At 39.0% G+C, this 17,441-nt stretch overlaps 1 protein-coding gene across 1 annotated transcript in view; it reads left to right on the forward strand.

Moving 5' to 3' along the window:
• The window catches only part of GARIN2 (golgi associated RAB2 interactor family member 2), a 47,857-nt gene that overhangs the window by 22,654 nt on the left and 7,762 nt on the right, over window positions 1-17,441 (forward strand). The window contains exons 4-5 of the mRNA XM_064374482.1: window positions 131-674; window positions 3,743-3,990. Of these exons, the coding sequence (XP_064230552.1) occupies window positions 131-674; window positions 3,743-3,990 (792 nt within the window). The remainder of the gene's footprint in view (window positions 1-130; window positions 675-3,742; window positions 3,991-17,441) is intronic.

Genomic DNA, 17,441 nt, shown 5'->3' on the forward strand with positions numbered 1-17,441 from the left:
CCACCACTGTACTCCAGCCTGGGTAACAGAGTGATACCTTGTCTCAAAACAAACAACCAAAAAACAAAAACTATATATATAGGCCTCCAGTCAGGTCTCCAGATGATGTTACATGTGTGCTTGTTTGCAGGTTTCTCCCTCTGCAGTTTGTGACTCTTTCTGTGCATGATGCTGAGAACATGCGCCTGAAAGTAAAGCTGGTGAGTGGTCGAGCCTACTACTTACAGCTCTGCACCTCTGCATGTAAACAGGACACCTTATTTTCTCAGTGGGTGGCCCTCATCTCCCTCTTGAATCAGGAGAAAGCCAAAGTTTCCAAAGTGTCAGAGGTTTCAAGTCTCTCGGGAATTACGAATAGCACAGATATCACAGGCTCCATGGAAGTGATGGATATCACAGCGTTCACAGCCATCCCGACCCCATACATGCACACAGGTACAGGCCCTGTACATGTCAGGGACAGCATAGATTTCTCGGAATTCACAGACATCACCGACATCACAGATGTTACAGATCTTCCAGAAAATGAGGTCCCAGAGGTCCCAGATGTAAGAATTGTCACAGAAGTCAGAGAAGCCACAGAAGTCACAGACAGCTTGGATGCTACAAAATGCTCAGGAGTCACAGTCATGTTTGAAAACAATTGCTTAATCAGGGCCAAGCAAGAGGAGGAGGTACATGTCACCGAAGACTTTCATGCCTTAATAATTGAGAACTAGAGTGATTACCAAGATCACACTTCTTGGTTAGCTGACATTGATGATCAAAACACTATGGAACTGTAACCTAATTTTAGTAGTGAGATTTGATCTCTGAATGATTGTGTAAAGGAGTTGTAAGATGTTTCCTGAAATAGGCAGTGACCACCCTTAACATCAATCTTAGCCCAGTATCAGAAATGAAAATAACTTTGGAATCAGAATCAGAAGACTCGAGTTAGACTCAACCTGACACATATTACTAGTGTTACTTTGCCCAAGTCACAGAATCCACGAGCCTCAGTTTTCTCACTTCTAAAATGAGGATATTAATACAATGTAAGGGTTATTTTCCAGCTTAAAAATACATAGCAGTATCCAGTATCTTGAAGGATGGAATAGAACTTTGATGGGTAAACATAAGGATGGAAATAGGATAATAAAAAACAAATTGAGTGGTTTTAGAAAAGGCCAGAGAGTCATATCCAAAAATGTTTTGTTCAGTTGAGCTGGAGGATAATATAGGTGGAGAATAGTAGAATATAGGATTGGAAAGTTGCTTGAAAACCTTGAGAGTCAAATTTAAAAGTGAGAACTTCACTATTTGAGCAAACCTTAGTGACCAGTCTCCTGTGTAAGGGAACCAAAGTCTCCTGTATTTTTAAAAGATTAAGCAAATGCAGGATGGATTACAGGTAAAGAGATCTGAAGACTACTGCTGAAAAACTTCCTCTAGGTCTACAATAGAAAAAAGGCCAGTGCAGTGGCTCACACCTGTAATCCCGGCACTTTGGGAGGCAGAGACAGGTGGATTGCTTGAGTCTGGGAGTTCAAGACCAGCCTAGGAATCATGGTGAAACCCCATCTCTACTAAAAATACAAAAATTAGCCAGGCATGGTGGTGTGTGACTGTAGTCCCAGCTACTAGGGAGGCTGAGGGAGGAGAATTGCTTGAGCTTTGGAGACAGAGGTTGCAGTGAGCCGAGATCATGCCACTGCTCTCCAGCCTGGGTGACAGAGTCACACCCTGTCTCAAAAAAAAGAAGAAAAGAAAAGAAAAATAGATGGCAGGGCTGGGCATGGTGGCTCATGCCTGTAATCCCAGCACTTTGGGAGACTGAGGCAGATGGATCACCTGAGGTCAGGGGTTCAAGACCAGCCTGGCCAGCATGGCAAAATCCTATCTCTACAAAAAACACAAAAATTAGCCAGTGTGTTAGTGGGGGCCTGTAGTCCCAGCTACCTGGGAGGCTGAGGCAGGAGAATTGCTTGAACCTGGGAGGCACAGATTGCAGTGAGCCGAGATTGTGCCATTGCACTCCAGCCTGGGTGGCAGAGTGAGACCCTGTCTCAAAAAACAAAAACAAAACAAAACAAAAACACTAATTTTTAATTAGGAAAAATTCAAATAGTTCTACACCATTTTTAATAACAAGAGGAAAATGCTTATAATAAAATGTTAAGTGAAAAAGGAGATGGAACTTCAAGATGATCTCAAAGTAGACATAAACAAAATAAATAGATAAAAAGATGAGAGTAAAATGTGCATAGGAGTAGTTGTTTCTGGGCAGTGGCATTATACAAGCAATAATTTATTATTATTATTTTGAGACAATCTTACTCCATTGCCCAGTCTGGAGTACAGTGGCAAGATCTCAGCTCACTGCAATCTCTGCCTCTCAGGTTCAAGCGATTCTCATGCCTCAGCCTTCTGAGTAGCTGGGATTACATGTGCCCACCACTATGCCCAGCTCATTTTTGTATTTTTAGTAGAGATGGGGTTTCTCCATGTTGCCCAGGCTGGTCTCAAACTCCTGGCCTCAAGTGATCCGCCCACCTTGGCAAGCAGTAATATACTACCTTTAACTTTATTCCTTATATGATTTTCCAAATATGCTATAATAAATATATATGACTTTTATTGTCAGGAGTTTTATCTTTAAGGAAGAAAATTATTGCATTATTTTCAAGGAAATGTAATAGAGGAGTATTAGGACATTCTTGGATTACTATAAAGAAATATCTGAGGCTGGGTGACCAATAAAGAAAGGAGGGTTAATTGGCTCATGGGTCTGTAGGTGGTAAAGGAAGCACAATGCTGGCATCTGCTTCTGGTGAGGGCCTCAGGGAACTTACAATCATGGCAGAAGGGAAGGGGAGCCAGCACATCACACGGCCAGAGAGGGAGCAAAAGAAAGAGGAAAGAGGTGCTAGCCTCTTTTAAACACCAGATCTCACATCAACTGAGAGTGAGAACTCATTATGGTGAGGACAGCACCAAGCCATTCACAAGAGATCTGCCCTCAAGACCTAAACACCTCCTACTAGGCCTACCTCCAACATTGGAGGTCACATTTCAACATGAGATTTTCAAGGGACAAAACCATATCAAGAAGTAATAGACTAGGCAGGGGCAGTGGAAAGAATAAGGTGCAGACATGAAGAACATTAGAGAGCTGGCTTTAGGGCCTGCTAACCCTCACTGGCCTTCAAGCCTCAGTGATTCTGAGGGAATCAGAGAGCAGCTGGTAGAGGTGGTACATTAACAGAAACCAGGAAATTAGGAAAAGGGGGTTTTAGAGTATCAAATTTTAGATACATGTTCTAAGTCATTTGACAAAAAAAAAAAAAAAAATCTTTTTTATATTATAAGCCCCCAACCCCTGTCACCTATTAGATGCTCTAATTAAGAGCAAACTCAGACTGGGGAATCAGTGGCATTTCTGGGAAACCTTTGTTGCACTGACAATTCACAGAGAAGTACTGTAATTAGAAGCCAAGTGTCTTCTGTGAAGTGACAACACGAGCTTGGGAACATGTGTCAGGCTGCAGTGGGGCAGGCCCTGGCTCCCACACAGCCTGCTGCCAACACATCCTGGGCGCTCCCTGTGGTTATGCCACTCTAAGCCTCACTCCCTCCTTACTACTTACAGGGGCTCAGTGACAATGAATGAAATGGTGCCTGTATTAGATGCTGCTCCACAAACATCTATTAGCTGATGCTCTTCTGTTACCTGATTTGCTGCTGCTTTTTATTTTTAAAGGAAAAAATGAAAGACATTCTGAAGCCTGGGTATCTACAAGATACAAAAAGTAAGAGTGAGTTGAAAGAATTTCCAAAACATATCACCATCTCAAACATAACAGTGAATTTTGAAGGTAAAGGATATTTTCAAACTACCTTGACTCCAGTAGAAAGTGAGGCAAATACATCCAAGGAGATGGAGGATAAGACCTCTGAAGAAAAGACGCCTGATTTGAAGAGCACGGCTCTCAAGGCTGAAGAATCCAGGTAAGTGAGGCAGGAAAATGCCAAAGGAATTCTAAGACATGAAATATTAGTAAAGAGGTGTGTGCTTTAGTCCTTCAACTCAGGAATCTGCCACTGAAGATTCTCAGAGACAGATGCAGTATAACTGCATGATGATATAGTCAACTCTGAATGACCCACATTTGGTTCAGCCTTGGCTAATTTTTATTTTCATGCCAACTTCTCATGTTTCTCAGTTGGCATTCTGGGCTGTCTACCTGAAGTCAATTGTATGTGCTTCAGAAAATATAACAGAGGCCGGGTGTGGTGATTCACTCCTGTAATCCCAGCACTTTGGTAGGCTAAGGCAGGCGGATCACCTGAGGTCAGAAGTTCAAACCAGCCTGGCCAACATGGCAAAACCCCGACTCTACTAAAAAAATTAGCCAGGCACAGTGGCCGGCACCTGTAATCCTAGTTACTCAGGAGGCTGAGGCACGAGACTCACTTGAACCCTTGAGGTGGAGGTTGCAGTGAGCTGAGATCACGCCACTGCACTCCAGCCTGGGTGACAGAGCAAGACTCTGTCTTGAAAGAAAAAAAGAAAGAAAATATAATAGAATCACAGTGTTCACATATTTTGGAGTTGAGGCATTGACTTCGATAGTGATTATGAGTACTTCTTATTTTATTAAAGATACATCTTTATACTTCTCTATATTTTCTTCTATACATATTCTCTATGTATCCCTTATCTTTCTCTACACTTCCAACTAATAACTTTTCTTTTTCTTTTTTAAAGACTCGTCAAGTGCAGTAGTGAGAAAAGGAAAAAGTTAATCCTACTTGTGACAATAAATGCTAAAGTCTTACAATCATAGCAGGGAAAATATATCAAGCTAGTATAAAATTAGGGAAACATTTAATATTAATCATTATTAAAATATAAAAGTATAGAAAAACCATGATACTGTAAATACATTTGATGATGCTTGATATTCTTGATCACAGAAAAGATCTACATAGTAGTGAGTTTTCTTTTAGTACAATAAAGAATATTTACCACAAACCAGAGCCTATATTATTTTTAATGAGGAAATTTAGAATTGTTCTATTTAGAACTTAGAACACAACATGGTGAAACCCACCTCTACAAAAAATACAAAAATTAGCCAGGAGTGGTGGTGGATTCCTGTAGTCCCAGCTATTCGGGAGGCTGAGGTGGGAGAATTGTTTGAACCAGAGAGATCAAGGCTGCAGTGAGTCAAGATCATGCCACTGCACTCCAGGCTGGGTGACAGAATGAGACCCTGTCTCAAGCAAAAACAAAACTTAGAACAAATTAGGAATGTTCCCATTAACATTTCTATGTAATATAAAAGTTTCTAGTAAGCTAATAGGACTAAGAAATACAAAGAAAATTATAATTAATCTTTAAAATCACATTTCAAATAGAGATTCATATTTAGAAAATTTGAGAATCAACAAAATTTTAGTTTCTTTAGGAAGGTTATAGATTATAAGATAAATGCAAAAAAATAGTTTTAATTTACATGCCAAAAATATATTGAAAAAAGCGTGTATTTTTTCAACAACAAAAACCAAACATTTAGTGAGACTGATAAGAGATCTATATAAATGGAATTATAAAACTTTAATGGCAGAAATAAAAGACAACTTGAATAAGGAAAACTAAATTCTCCTTCTGCATAAGTAGATTTAAATGCAATACCAATTAACATCTCAATAGGATATCTCATAGAAGTCATAAAATTGTATAGAAAAAAAGGATGTGAAAAAGATAAGGGTAAATATCTCAAGGAAACAGGGTAAGAGGGGAGTGAGGGGTAAAACAGTACACACTGAGTACAGCCGTACACTGCTCAGATGATAGGTGCACCAAAATCTCAGAAATCACCACTAAAGAACTTATTCATGTAACAACAACAAAAATCAGAAACTGGATCATTAGGTTCACATTTAAAACTTGTAAAAAATTAACTGTCCAGTTGAGGGCTTAGCATTGCACTAGGTATGACCACCTCCCTGGCTTATTGAGGATAAAATGTCAGTCTCCCTGTTCTGGGCCAGTGCTGACAGACAATCATGCTTTTGGAAAGAAACTGTTGTTTCTGGCTCACCTACTGCAGGCTCTTAGCTGCTTTCTCTGTTTCATTTGTTATGTATTTAATCTTTATAAGCTGCCTATCATTGGTTTGTACAGAGCATAAAACTAGGATGATGGCAGGATATTCCCTAGTTCTTTCACTTATAGTTTTTATCTTCCCAATTAGATTATAAGCACCTTGCAGGTAGGGAGCACTCTTCTTTGTATGTTATCCTTCACACCTCTTAGAACACATGCTGGACACACAGAAGGGCTCAAAGCTGGCTTGGTGAATTAAAAGAACAATGGTAATATGTTACTATAATTTTGGGAACTATTTTGTACATGGTGAAAATATTTTCATTATAAACTTGAGACTTACAAAAACTGGCTAATATAAAGGAAAGCAGAAATGCTAGGATCATTGTTTTGCATTGTCAAAAATAGTCTATGGTGCATTCAAAAAAAGTTTTCCAATTCCTATACTATTCTAATTTAGCATGTTTGATTTTCCATATTAAAAAGTTAAAGAAAAAAATCTCAAGGAAACAATTGGAATGAAAAGTGTCAACAGTCTACTCAGTCCTATAAAATCTTAAGCCATGTTATAATTAAATGCCCATCAGAACTACCAGTACAAAGATTAGAATATAGAAATAAAGATATAACGATATAACCAGGCACAATGGCTCATGTTTATAATGCCAGCACTTTGGGAGCCTGAGGTGGAAGGACCATCCTGGACAACTTACCAAGAACCTGTCACTACAAAGATAATTTTATTTTAAAGTAGCCAGGTGTGATGGCATGTGACTATAGTCTTAGCTACAGGAAAGGCTGAGGCATTTTGAGCCCAGGAGTTCAAGGTTACAGTAAGCTATGAACACATCACTGCACCCCAGCCTGTCTCAAAAAAAAAAAAAAAAGACACAGAAATAGATCCCAACTGACATGAATTCAAAAGCATGGAAAAAGCGAAATTCTAGGAAAATGTTGGTCAAAGATTTATGAAATACCATTAAAAAATTCAGATAAGAAAAGAGTAAATTATTTTAAAACTAACTATAATGAGCCAGAAGAAAATGGGATGGTATCATTGCCTCGTTTACAAAGGAAAGATCATTTATTGTCTACTGACACAATAATAGTAATTTTCAATGGCAGAATTTGCATCATTCACTCAAAAATATTTATGAGCACTTCCTATGCACTAGGTACTGGGGATACAGCAGCAAAAATGATCAAGTCCCTATCTCATGAAGTATTTTATTCTAGTGGGGAACACAGATAATACATGTTATGCCAGCTGGAATGTCCTGTGATGAAAATAAAAAGAGAGACTATAGAGTGAAAGTGATTAGAGGAAGATGGAGAGACATTTTATACAGGTGGTCAAGGCCACTTGAGCAGAGACCTGAGGAAGTATGTACCTCTGGGGAAATAGAGTTCCAAGTTGATTGACTGCATAACAATTGCAAATATCTGTCAAATAAATCATTTTTTTAAATAAATACATTTCCAACCCAAATGCCCATCAATGATAGACTGGATAAAGAAAATGTGGCACATATATACCATGGAATACTATGCAACCATAAAAAAGGATGAGTTCATGTCCTTTGCAGGGACATGGATGAAGCCAGAAACCATCATTCTCAGCAAACTGACAGAAGAACAGAAAACCAAACAGCACATGTTCTCACTCATAAGTGAGTGTTGAACAAAGAGAACACACGGACACAGGGAGGGGAACATCACACACCAGGGCCTGTCAGGGGGTGGAAGGCTAGGGCAGGGATAGCAAGGGGTGATGGGGTGGGTCGGGGATGGATAGCAGGAGGCGGGGGGATAGGGGAGATATAGCATTAGGAGAAATACGTAATGTAGATGACGGGGTGATGGATGCAGCAAACCACCATGGCACGTATATACCTATATAATAAACCTGCACATTCTGCACATGTACCCCAGAACTTAAAGTATAATAATAAATAAATAAATACATTCATAAATGTATGACAACAGAGGAGAGAAAGCATAATAGATTACCTTTATACACAAGTAGCTGGTAGGAATTTGTAAGGGATACAATTAACAAATAATTTAAGGACATAAATAGAAAATTTACTCCAGAAGACAACTATTTGAGAAGGAATCAATCTCACTAATAATTAAAGAAATACAAGTTAAGCAATTACCAGTTAGCTTTTCATTAGGTGTCAACAACACTCAGGGTGTCACTGTAAATGGTTGTCAATTCACACCCCAAATGTTTGTACTCCTTTACTTATAGTAACATATGTCAAATAAATAATTCAAAGGGGAAAATAACTTATCTGAACACAGCATTTCATAATGAAAACCTCTAAGTAATCCAAATGCTCACTAGTAGGAAAATGGCTAACCAGGAAATAGTATGTCAATTTAGTGAAACAACAGAGCCCCATTAAAAAAAAGCCATAGGTAGAATTTCAATGAAAAGAGCTATGGCTGGCATGGTGGCTCCTGCCTGTAATCCCAGCACTTTGGGAGGCTGAGGCAGGAGGATTGCTTGAGCCCAGGAGTAAGGGATACAATTAACAAATGTTAATTTGAGCCTGGAGTTCAAAACCCACCTGGGCAACATAGGGAGACCCTGTCTCTATTAAAAAAAAAAAAAAAAAAAAAAAGCAGAAGAAGAAGAAAGAAAAAAGAGCTACATGACTAATAAGGAATTATAAGCTGGAAAAGCAAAAACTTACAAAAAATGTAAATACAATGGTATTTTATTTCTATAGTCTGGGAAGAAACCACACTTTGGGCATAGTTGATGATTAATGGAATAAATATTTGTTGTAGCCATTGACAGATGCTTCTATTAAACTTTTATTATATAATTAATTACACATATAATTTAAAAAGTAAATTGGGCTGGGTGGAGTGGCTCATGCCGGTAATCACAGCACTTTGGGAGGCCCAGGAGGGCGGATCACAAGGTCAGGAGTTCGAGACCAGCCTGGCCAATATGGTGAATCCTCATCTCTACTGAAAATACAAAAACTAGCCAGGCATGGTAGCATTCACCTGTAATCCCAGCTACTTGGGAGGCTGAGGCAGGAGAATCACTTGAACCCAGGAGGCAGAGCTTGCGGTGAGCCAAGATTGTGCCACTGCACTCCAGTCTGGGCAACAGAGAGAGACTGTCTCAAAAAAAAAAAAGGAAATTGAATCTAGGATTCATTCATTGGGAAACAGTTTAACACAGCCAATAGAGAATGAGCTTTGCCACTGGTCACGGTGGCTCAGACCTGTAATCTCAGCACTTAGGGAGGCCAAGGCAGGCAGATTGCTTGAGTCCAGGAGTTCGAGACCAGCCTGGGCCATATGGTGAAACCCTCTCTCTACAAAAATTAGTTGGGTGTGGTAGCGTGTGACTGTAGTCCCAGCTACTCGGAAGGCTGAGGTGGGAGGATCATCTGAACCTGGGAGATGGAGGTTGCAGTGAGCCGAGATCGCACCACTGCACTCCAGCATAAGTGACAGAGGGAGATCTTGCCTCCAAAAAAGAAAAAAGAAAACAGAAAAAGCTCTGCAGTCAGATCTCTGGGTTCAAATCCTGGCTTCTCTATCTTACTAGCTCTATGATCTTGGGCAAGTTACTTAACTTCAAGTCTGTTTCCTCATTTGTAAACTGGGAATAATATCTACCCTGTAGAATTGCTGTAAAGATTAAATAGCTGATATTAAAATGCTCATAATGCCAGGTACATGGTAACTGTTCAAAGTATATCTAGGTATACATATGGATAAAATATAGGTGGAAGGAAAGAAGGAAAGAGGGAGGAAGATAGGTTCAAGCAAAGATTAAACTGAATCAAAAAACTTAATGTAGATTTGACTCACATTGAATACAGTACAAATATGGTTCTCTACCACACAGGATGTCTGAAGTAATCTTTCCACTATACTACGCAATAAACTGAACCTAGAGAAGATCTGGGAAAAAGAGCACAAAACTGATTAAATATTTTTAATGTAGTAAAAACATATTGAGGTGATAGGAGAATGTTAATAGGTGACAATTACCATATTCAAATGTATAAGGAAGTTCACAGAAAGCTACATTTTAAAAGTAGATTTAAAGTAAAAATTATTTTAACAGAGAGGAAAATTTTATTATTAGGTATATAGCAATCAATTTAAAAAATAACCTGGGCAAAGTGGCTCACAAGCCTGTAATCCCATCAACTCGGGAAGCTACAGCAGGAATACCATCCTGGGCAACTTAACAAGACCTTGTCACTAAAACAAAAGTGGGAGGGTAGCTTGAGCCCAGGACTCTGAAGCTGTGGCGAGCATGATTAAGCCACTGCACTCCAGCTGGGGTGATGGAGCAAGCCACTGTACTGCAGCTGGGGTGATGGAGCAAGACACTGACTCTTAAATAAATTTTTAAAAAAGACTTATTTATTATATATTGAAAAACAACAGAACCAGTTTCTCTAGGTTCTGTAGATTGTGAAGTCTGTAGATTGTGAAGTCAGTCCCTGCAAAACTTCTCAAAAATGAACACTAAGCCATTTGTTCTGGATAGACTTTAAGCATTCTCCTGCCAGGAGTCTAGACACTTTCATGCTTCTTATAATGTAATCTTAATCACTGTGAAGATCTGCTAAAATGAATAATGGAATGCATGCTAAAGTCAAATATAAGTGTGCTCTAGGGTATTCCTTAGAAGAGTGTAATGAAATGAAAACAGTAGACACACTAGGTTGTAAGGTTCTGAGAAGCAGGGTGATGAAAGTACACAGAGGGCTTGGGACATATTCGTTGCTCAGTAAATGATCATTATTGTCACTAATAATTCATCTTCAATAGTGGAGATTAAAGAAAAAAAAGTGTCTTCTTTACAATGGCTCCTCTGACAAAAAATGTATCATAGGGCCAGGCTCAGTGGTTCACACCTGTAATCCCAGTACTTTGAGAGGTTAAAGTGGGCAGATCGTTCAAGCCAAGGAGTTTGAGACCAGCCTGGGCAAGATGGCAAAACCCCATCTCTACAAAAAAAATACAAAAATTTAGCAAAGTGTGGTGGCATGCACCTGTAGTCCCAGCTACTAGGGAGGCTGAAGTGGAAGCTACAGCAGGAGTACCATCCTCCTGGGGAGGCTGAAGCTGCAGTGAGCCATAATAGAACTACTGCACTCCAGCCTGGAGGACAGAACAAGATCCTGTTGCAAAAAATAATAATTATTATTATATATGTGTATATATATATACGCACACACATATATACAAATATATGTGTGTGTGTGCGTGTATATATATATATACACGCACACACATATATGTATATATAGTACACAAAAGTATTCAACTGAGGATTAACTACTCAAAGCTGTTTTCTCTAAAAAGCCTTCTTTCCTAGCAAAGTATAAGCCAAGGGAAACAAAGGAATATGGGTGATCTTTAGAAGAGCCACAAACCTTGAATTCAGAGTAGTGTGCTTTAGCTGCTTGAGCACTACATTTTTCATAATCCCAGAGCCTCTAGAATCAAGTGTCAAGGCATTGAAAGTGTTGGCTCTTGACTGCTCAAGCAAAGTATTGTTAAATATCCAAGGTTCCTATACCAGTTGTTCTCATAGTGACGACGCTGGACCAGCAGCATCGCCTGGGAACTGGTTAAAGCCATAAATTCTTAGGTCCCACCCCATCTTACTGAATCATAAGCTTGGGGATGGGGCATAGAATTCTGTGTTTTAATAAACTTCCAAGTGATTCTAATGCACACTCGGGTTTGAGAACCACTTCCTTAGGAGAAGTCAGTCCTATATATCAAGCAGAGTTTCTTCTCTCACAGTGGCTTCTCCTGAAGCCCTAGAGTCAAAATAAAAAGTCTGCTTTATAGCTGTGGAAAGAAATACAGGCTGAAGCTCCAGGGAGCTTTCTACTGGGAATCTTCCAGGGAGCTTTCTTCCAGGACTAGGAGCTCAAAAAGATAAAAAATACAGTTCAACATGGGAATTGCTGTTATCACCCACAGACATTTTCCTATTTTTACTGAGGGCACAGAAGTCACTGAAATAAATTTGTACCCAGAACAAATTTTTTTTTATGGTAACCACTGAGTTATTTCAGTGTAAGTAAACAATGACAAGGACAACTTGTAAGTCTGATGTGTTAGAAGAGAAAGTACAAAGATGTAAAGAGTAAAGTAGGAAGAGAAAACCAGAAGCCATTAGAAATAGGAAAGGGATACAGGAATATAATTTGCAGAAGGACAGATACAGGTGCTGCTCAGTGGAAAATGTACCTTTCACTATAATACATAAGTAAGGCTTTATTAGAAAGCCTAAGATTTCTTTTAAAAAATGAGATTAAATTAATCCATCCCACTTAGGAATTTGTCCTAAATAATCATTGATCAGGTCTGGTCACTCTGATGTCTTCCTTATATTTTATTTCATTCTTATGTCTCAAATCCAGTGCCCCCACCCCTTGTCTGACACTTCAAAACATACCACAAATCAAAATCTCACAAAGTTAAATGAATCATTTCGGCTACTTCTTTCCTTGCCCAAAACAAATGCCCTAGACCATTAGATTCACTTTGAATGCCTTTTTAAAAGATTTATGAAAAATGATTAATAAATTTCATTTTTGTGTGCAGTTTTAGATTTACAAAATAACCGAGCAAATAGTGCATAGAGTTCTACACATGCATCCCACCGTGCCCTCTTAACAATCCCCCTTGGTATCTTCTATTAACATCTTACATGTGGTACATTCATTACAGTCAATGAGCAAATATTAACACATTGTTATTAACTATAGTCCATAGTTCACATTACGGTTTACTCCTTGTGTCGTACAGTTCTATGGATTTTGTTGAGGATTTTGTTATCTATATTCATCTGGGATACTGACCTGTAGTCTTCCTTTTTTGTCATGTCCTTGTCTAGTTTTGGTATCAGAGCAATGCTGGCCTCATAGAATTAATCATGTTTTGTTATTATTTGGAGTTTTTTTTCAGTCTCCATTTCACTTACTTCTGCTCTTTCATTATTTTTTTCCTTCTACTAATTTTGAGTTTGGATTATTCTTGCTTTTCTAGTTCCTTGAGGTGCATCATTAGGTTATTTATTTGACATCTTTCTAGTTTTTTGATGTAGGTATTTATTACTATAAACTTGCTTCTTAATACTGCTTTTGCTGTGCCTCCATAAGTTTTGGTATATTCTATTTTTTTTCCATTTGTATCAGTAAATTTTAAATAGCAGCCTTCATTTCTTCCTTCACCCATTGGTCATTTAGGAGCATGTTGTTTAATGTTCATGTATTGCATACTTTTGAATGTTCCTATTGTTATTGATTTCTAGTTTTATTCCATTATGGTCAGATAAAATACTTTATAAGATTTCGATTTTTAAAAATTTTTGGATAAACTTTTTAAGATTTGTTTTGTGTCCTAACATAGAGTCAATCCTGGGGAACATTTCATATGCTGATGAAAAGAATGTGTACTGTGCAACTGTTGAATGAAATGTTCTATAAATGTCTGTTAAGTCATTTGGTCTGTGATGCAGTTTAAATTCCATGTTTCTTTGATGATATTCTGTCTAGATGATTTGTCCAATGCTAAGAGTGGGTGTCGAAGTCCCCAGCTGTTATTTTATTGGGATCTATATTTGCCTTTATATCTAATATTTGCTTTATAGATCTGGGTGCTCCAGTGTACATGTATATTTAAAATTGTAACATCCTCATGTTAAATTGATTCCTTTATAGTTATAGAATTACTTTCTTCATCTTTTTTTTTACAGTTTCTGATTTAAAGTCTGTTTTATCTGATATAAATATGGCTACTCTTGCCAGATTTTGGTTTCCATTTGCATTGAATATCCTGTTTCATTTCTTCACTTTCAGTCTATATGTATCTTTACAGGTGAGGTAAGTTTCATGTAGGCAATGTATAGCTGGGTCATTTTTTAAAAACTACATTCAGCCAGTCTATATCTTTTAAGTAGGGAATTTAATCCATTTATATTTAAGGTTATTAGTGATAGGTGAAGACTTACTCCTGTCATTTGGTTACATGTTTTCTGGTTGTTTTTCATATATTTGTTCCTTACTTCCTCTCTTATTGTTTATTTTTGCAGTTGAATGATTGTCTGTAGTGATAAGGTTTTATTGCTGTCTCTTTTTCCTTTGTGTATCAGCTTTACCTGTGAGTTTTATAGTTTTTGCATGTTTGCATGATGGTGGCTACCATCTTTTCATTTCTATGTATAAGTCCCTTGTGCATTTTGTGTAAGGCTAATCTAGTGATGATAAATTTTCTTAGTTTTTGTTTATCTGTGAAAGATTTTAATCTTAAGGGTTTCTTTTTTTTTTCTTTTTTCTTTTTACCTTTTTTTTAAGCATGACCCATACTGAGACTTAAAAGGTTTTCTTAAGATTATTAGTTTAAATTCTTTTTCTGACATTTCATATTTTTTTTATTATTGGTGTCTGTTACTGGAGAATTATTGTTTTCCTTTGGAAGTGTCATGTTTCCTATGGTCCTATGTTAAGTTCTATGCATCTAGTAGAAAAAATGCCTCTTCCAATATTATGGAGTAGTGTCACAGGGAAAGACTTATTTGTATGAATGGATCTTGGGATGTCAGTTCAGTGGGTTGTGTTGGCTTTGGTTCTAAGTGGATACAGTAGTGTAATCTCCATGTAGTTTCTTCAGCATTTGCAAGTTTCTCAGTAGCCTAGGCTTAGAGAGTTTGTGGCATCAATGGTACAGCTTTGCCAAGGGTGGGCTCACCAGGTTGTGTCTCAGGTCAGGGACAGGCACATGCACACAGTTGGTTGGCCAACCTGGGTCTGGCTTGCTGAGTTTGGGGCCATGGGGCTGTTACTGTGGCCAGGAGCATGATCACACAGTTGTTGTCTATGAGTAGCAGCCCACAGAGATGTTTCTCAGGCCTGGGACGTGGGTGCACAGCTGCTTGGATGTGGGTGATCTGGGGGCATGATTACTGGGGGTGGCCCACAGAGCTGTTTCTCAAATATGGAACACCAATGCAAGTCTGCTTGGCCAACTCAGGGACATGCCCACTAGGGCAGCCTGTGGGCTATTTCTGAGGCCTTATATGTGGGTACAGGACTACTTGGCAGCCTGGAGCATGTCCACCTGGGGTGGCTTACAAGGCTGTTTCTCTCATCCTGGATATGGGTTCTTGCCTTCTTGGCTGGCCTGGGGGCCTTGGCTGTCAGGAACAACCTGCAGGACTGTGTCTCAGGCCCTGATTGTGGGTGCAGGGTCATTGGGCAGGCTAGGAACATGTCTGTAAGGGATGGAGGCACTGTGGAACTGTTTCTTCATGTCCTAAGCATAGGCACATAGCCGTTCTGCTTGACTGGGGGTGTATCAGCTGTTCAGAGACTCAGGGGTCTCTCTCACTTGAGGGTGTGTATGCAGCATTTGGCTGGCTCAAGGGTGGGTTTTCCATGGATAAGGCTGCCATACTCTCCCTCTGGCTAGAAGTGCAGCTGTGAGGGTTGGTTTCCCTGCTGTGTAAAACCAAAACCACAGCAGATCCTGGCCCAGGTTCTGCACAGGTGGTGGTGTGGTGTTCAGCCACCGGTGTGGGCTTGGTGGGATGAAGATGGAGCCCTAGGGCTAGAGAGATGCAGTGGCCAGTGGTCCCCCAGAGCAGAGTACTCTCCAGAGATGGCTCTGGTCTCAAGCTGCAGCTTGGCTCACAGGTGGTGACTGGGGAGTAGGAGTGCATACCTTGTGCTCTTAACCTGAGGCATTGCAGCTGTGTGAATTCCCAGCAACTCTCCAAACTAGGCTCAGGGCTTGTGAGGACTATGGATTCTCCTGTTTTAAGAACTGTAGGTGTTTCTGGTAGCAATAGGGGCTGGTGGGGATTTTCTGCTTACCTTTTCCCTGCTATGAGAAGTCTCCCCTGACTCTGGGCAGATCCAATCCACATGGATGATATGGGTGCCTCCACACTGCCCTCCTGGACTTTCCATCACCACAGACATGTCTCTGCTCCTTGGCTGCACTCCAGTGACCTTCCTTTGACACCCTAGTCACATCTTAGCAGTTTATTCATTGCCTTGGTCCTTTTTTGTGGGGAAGGATGAACGCCGGACATCTCTAATCATCTATCTTACTGACATCACTCTCTGAGAATTTTTCTATACTAGCCCTTATTGCTTTTTAAAATATTAAATATTAGAATAATTTTAATTGTTAAGATGAAAAATGCTCAGCAGGTACTGTTTCATTAGCCTCACTATTATGATCACTATGAGAAACAATGAAAAAAATGTATCCCTAAATAAATAGCAAAAATCATAGAATTTCAAAGATATAAAAGATCTTAAGAATTAACAAAATTCAAATTCTTCAAGGTCTCGCCCCTCCCTTCTCAGCTCCTTGTGCCATTTATCAGCTGACTCTACTGGAGAGAAATAAATAGATGAAGAAAAACAAAACAAAACAAATTTTGGTTATAAGTAATCCTCTTAAGCCCAATTTAATAAAGCATGGATTTCTTTTTATTGCCTATTTGCATCACGAGTATAATTACTAGCTAGAGTCTAATTTGAGAATGTTAATTACGAATGAAAGATGTAATATTCTAAGAAAGAATGGAATTCACTACTGCTGTATTGCAGAGATATTTGTAGGATTTAGTCATGCTCGTGAGATTAACAAATAAGTTATATATATTATTTTTCTTTTCCAAGACCATGGATTTCAGTAACACTTTATAACTGTGTACTTTGGAACACTGATAAAAAATTAGGTTGGGTACAGTGGCTCATGCCTGTAATTCCAATACTTTGAGAGACCCAGGCAGGAGGATTGCTTGGGCTCAGAAGCTCAAGAACACCCTGGGCAATATGGCAAGACCCTGTCCCTACAAAAAAAGAAAAGGAAAAAAATTATTTGGGCATGGTAGTGTACCTGAGGTCCCAGTTACTCAGGAGGCTGAGGCAGAGGGATTGCTTGAGCCAGGAGGTAAAGGCTGCAGAGAGCCATGATAGAGCCACTGTACTCTAGCCTGGGTAACAGAGGGAGACCTTGTCTCAGAAAAATAAAATAAAATAAAATAAATAACCTTGTTGAATATTCTGCCCTCAGATTTACTAGTCTTTAAAATGTAAATTGAGTATCTTAAATCTAGATGAGTGAAAAATGTTGGAGACTTAAACTTATCTATACTGTCATTTTAGGTCCTTTAGAAATGAAGAATTTACTTTATAAAACATTTGTATTTCTTCTCATATCTTGACAGTAGTGCTGCCATGGCTCTTTCCTTCGTTTTAAAGAGGATAATGGCAGGCTTTATTTTAATTTGCATCTATTTTTCAAGGTACATTTACTTGATATT

Source organism: Aotus nancymaae, unplaced genomic scaffold (genome assembly GCF_030222135.1).
Source record: "Aotus nancymaae isolate 86718 unplaced genomic scaffold, 86718_ANA_hifiasm-v0.15.2.pri h1tg000011l, whole genome shotgun sequence".
Lineage (NCBI taxonomy): Eukaryota > Metazoa > Chordata > Mammalia > Primates > Aotidae > Aotus > Aotus nancymaae.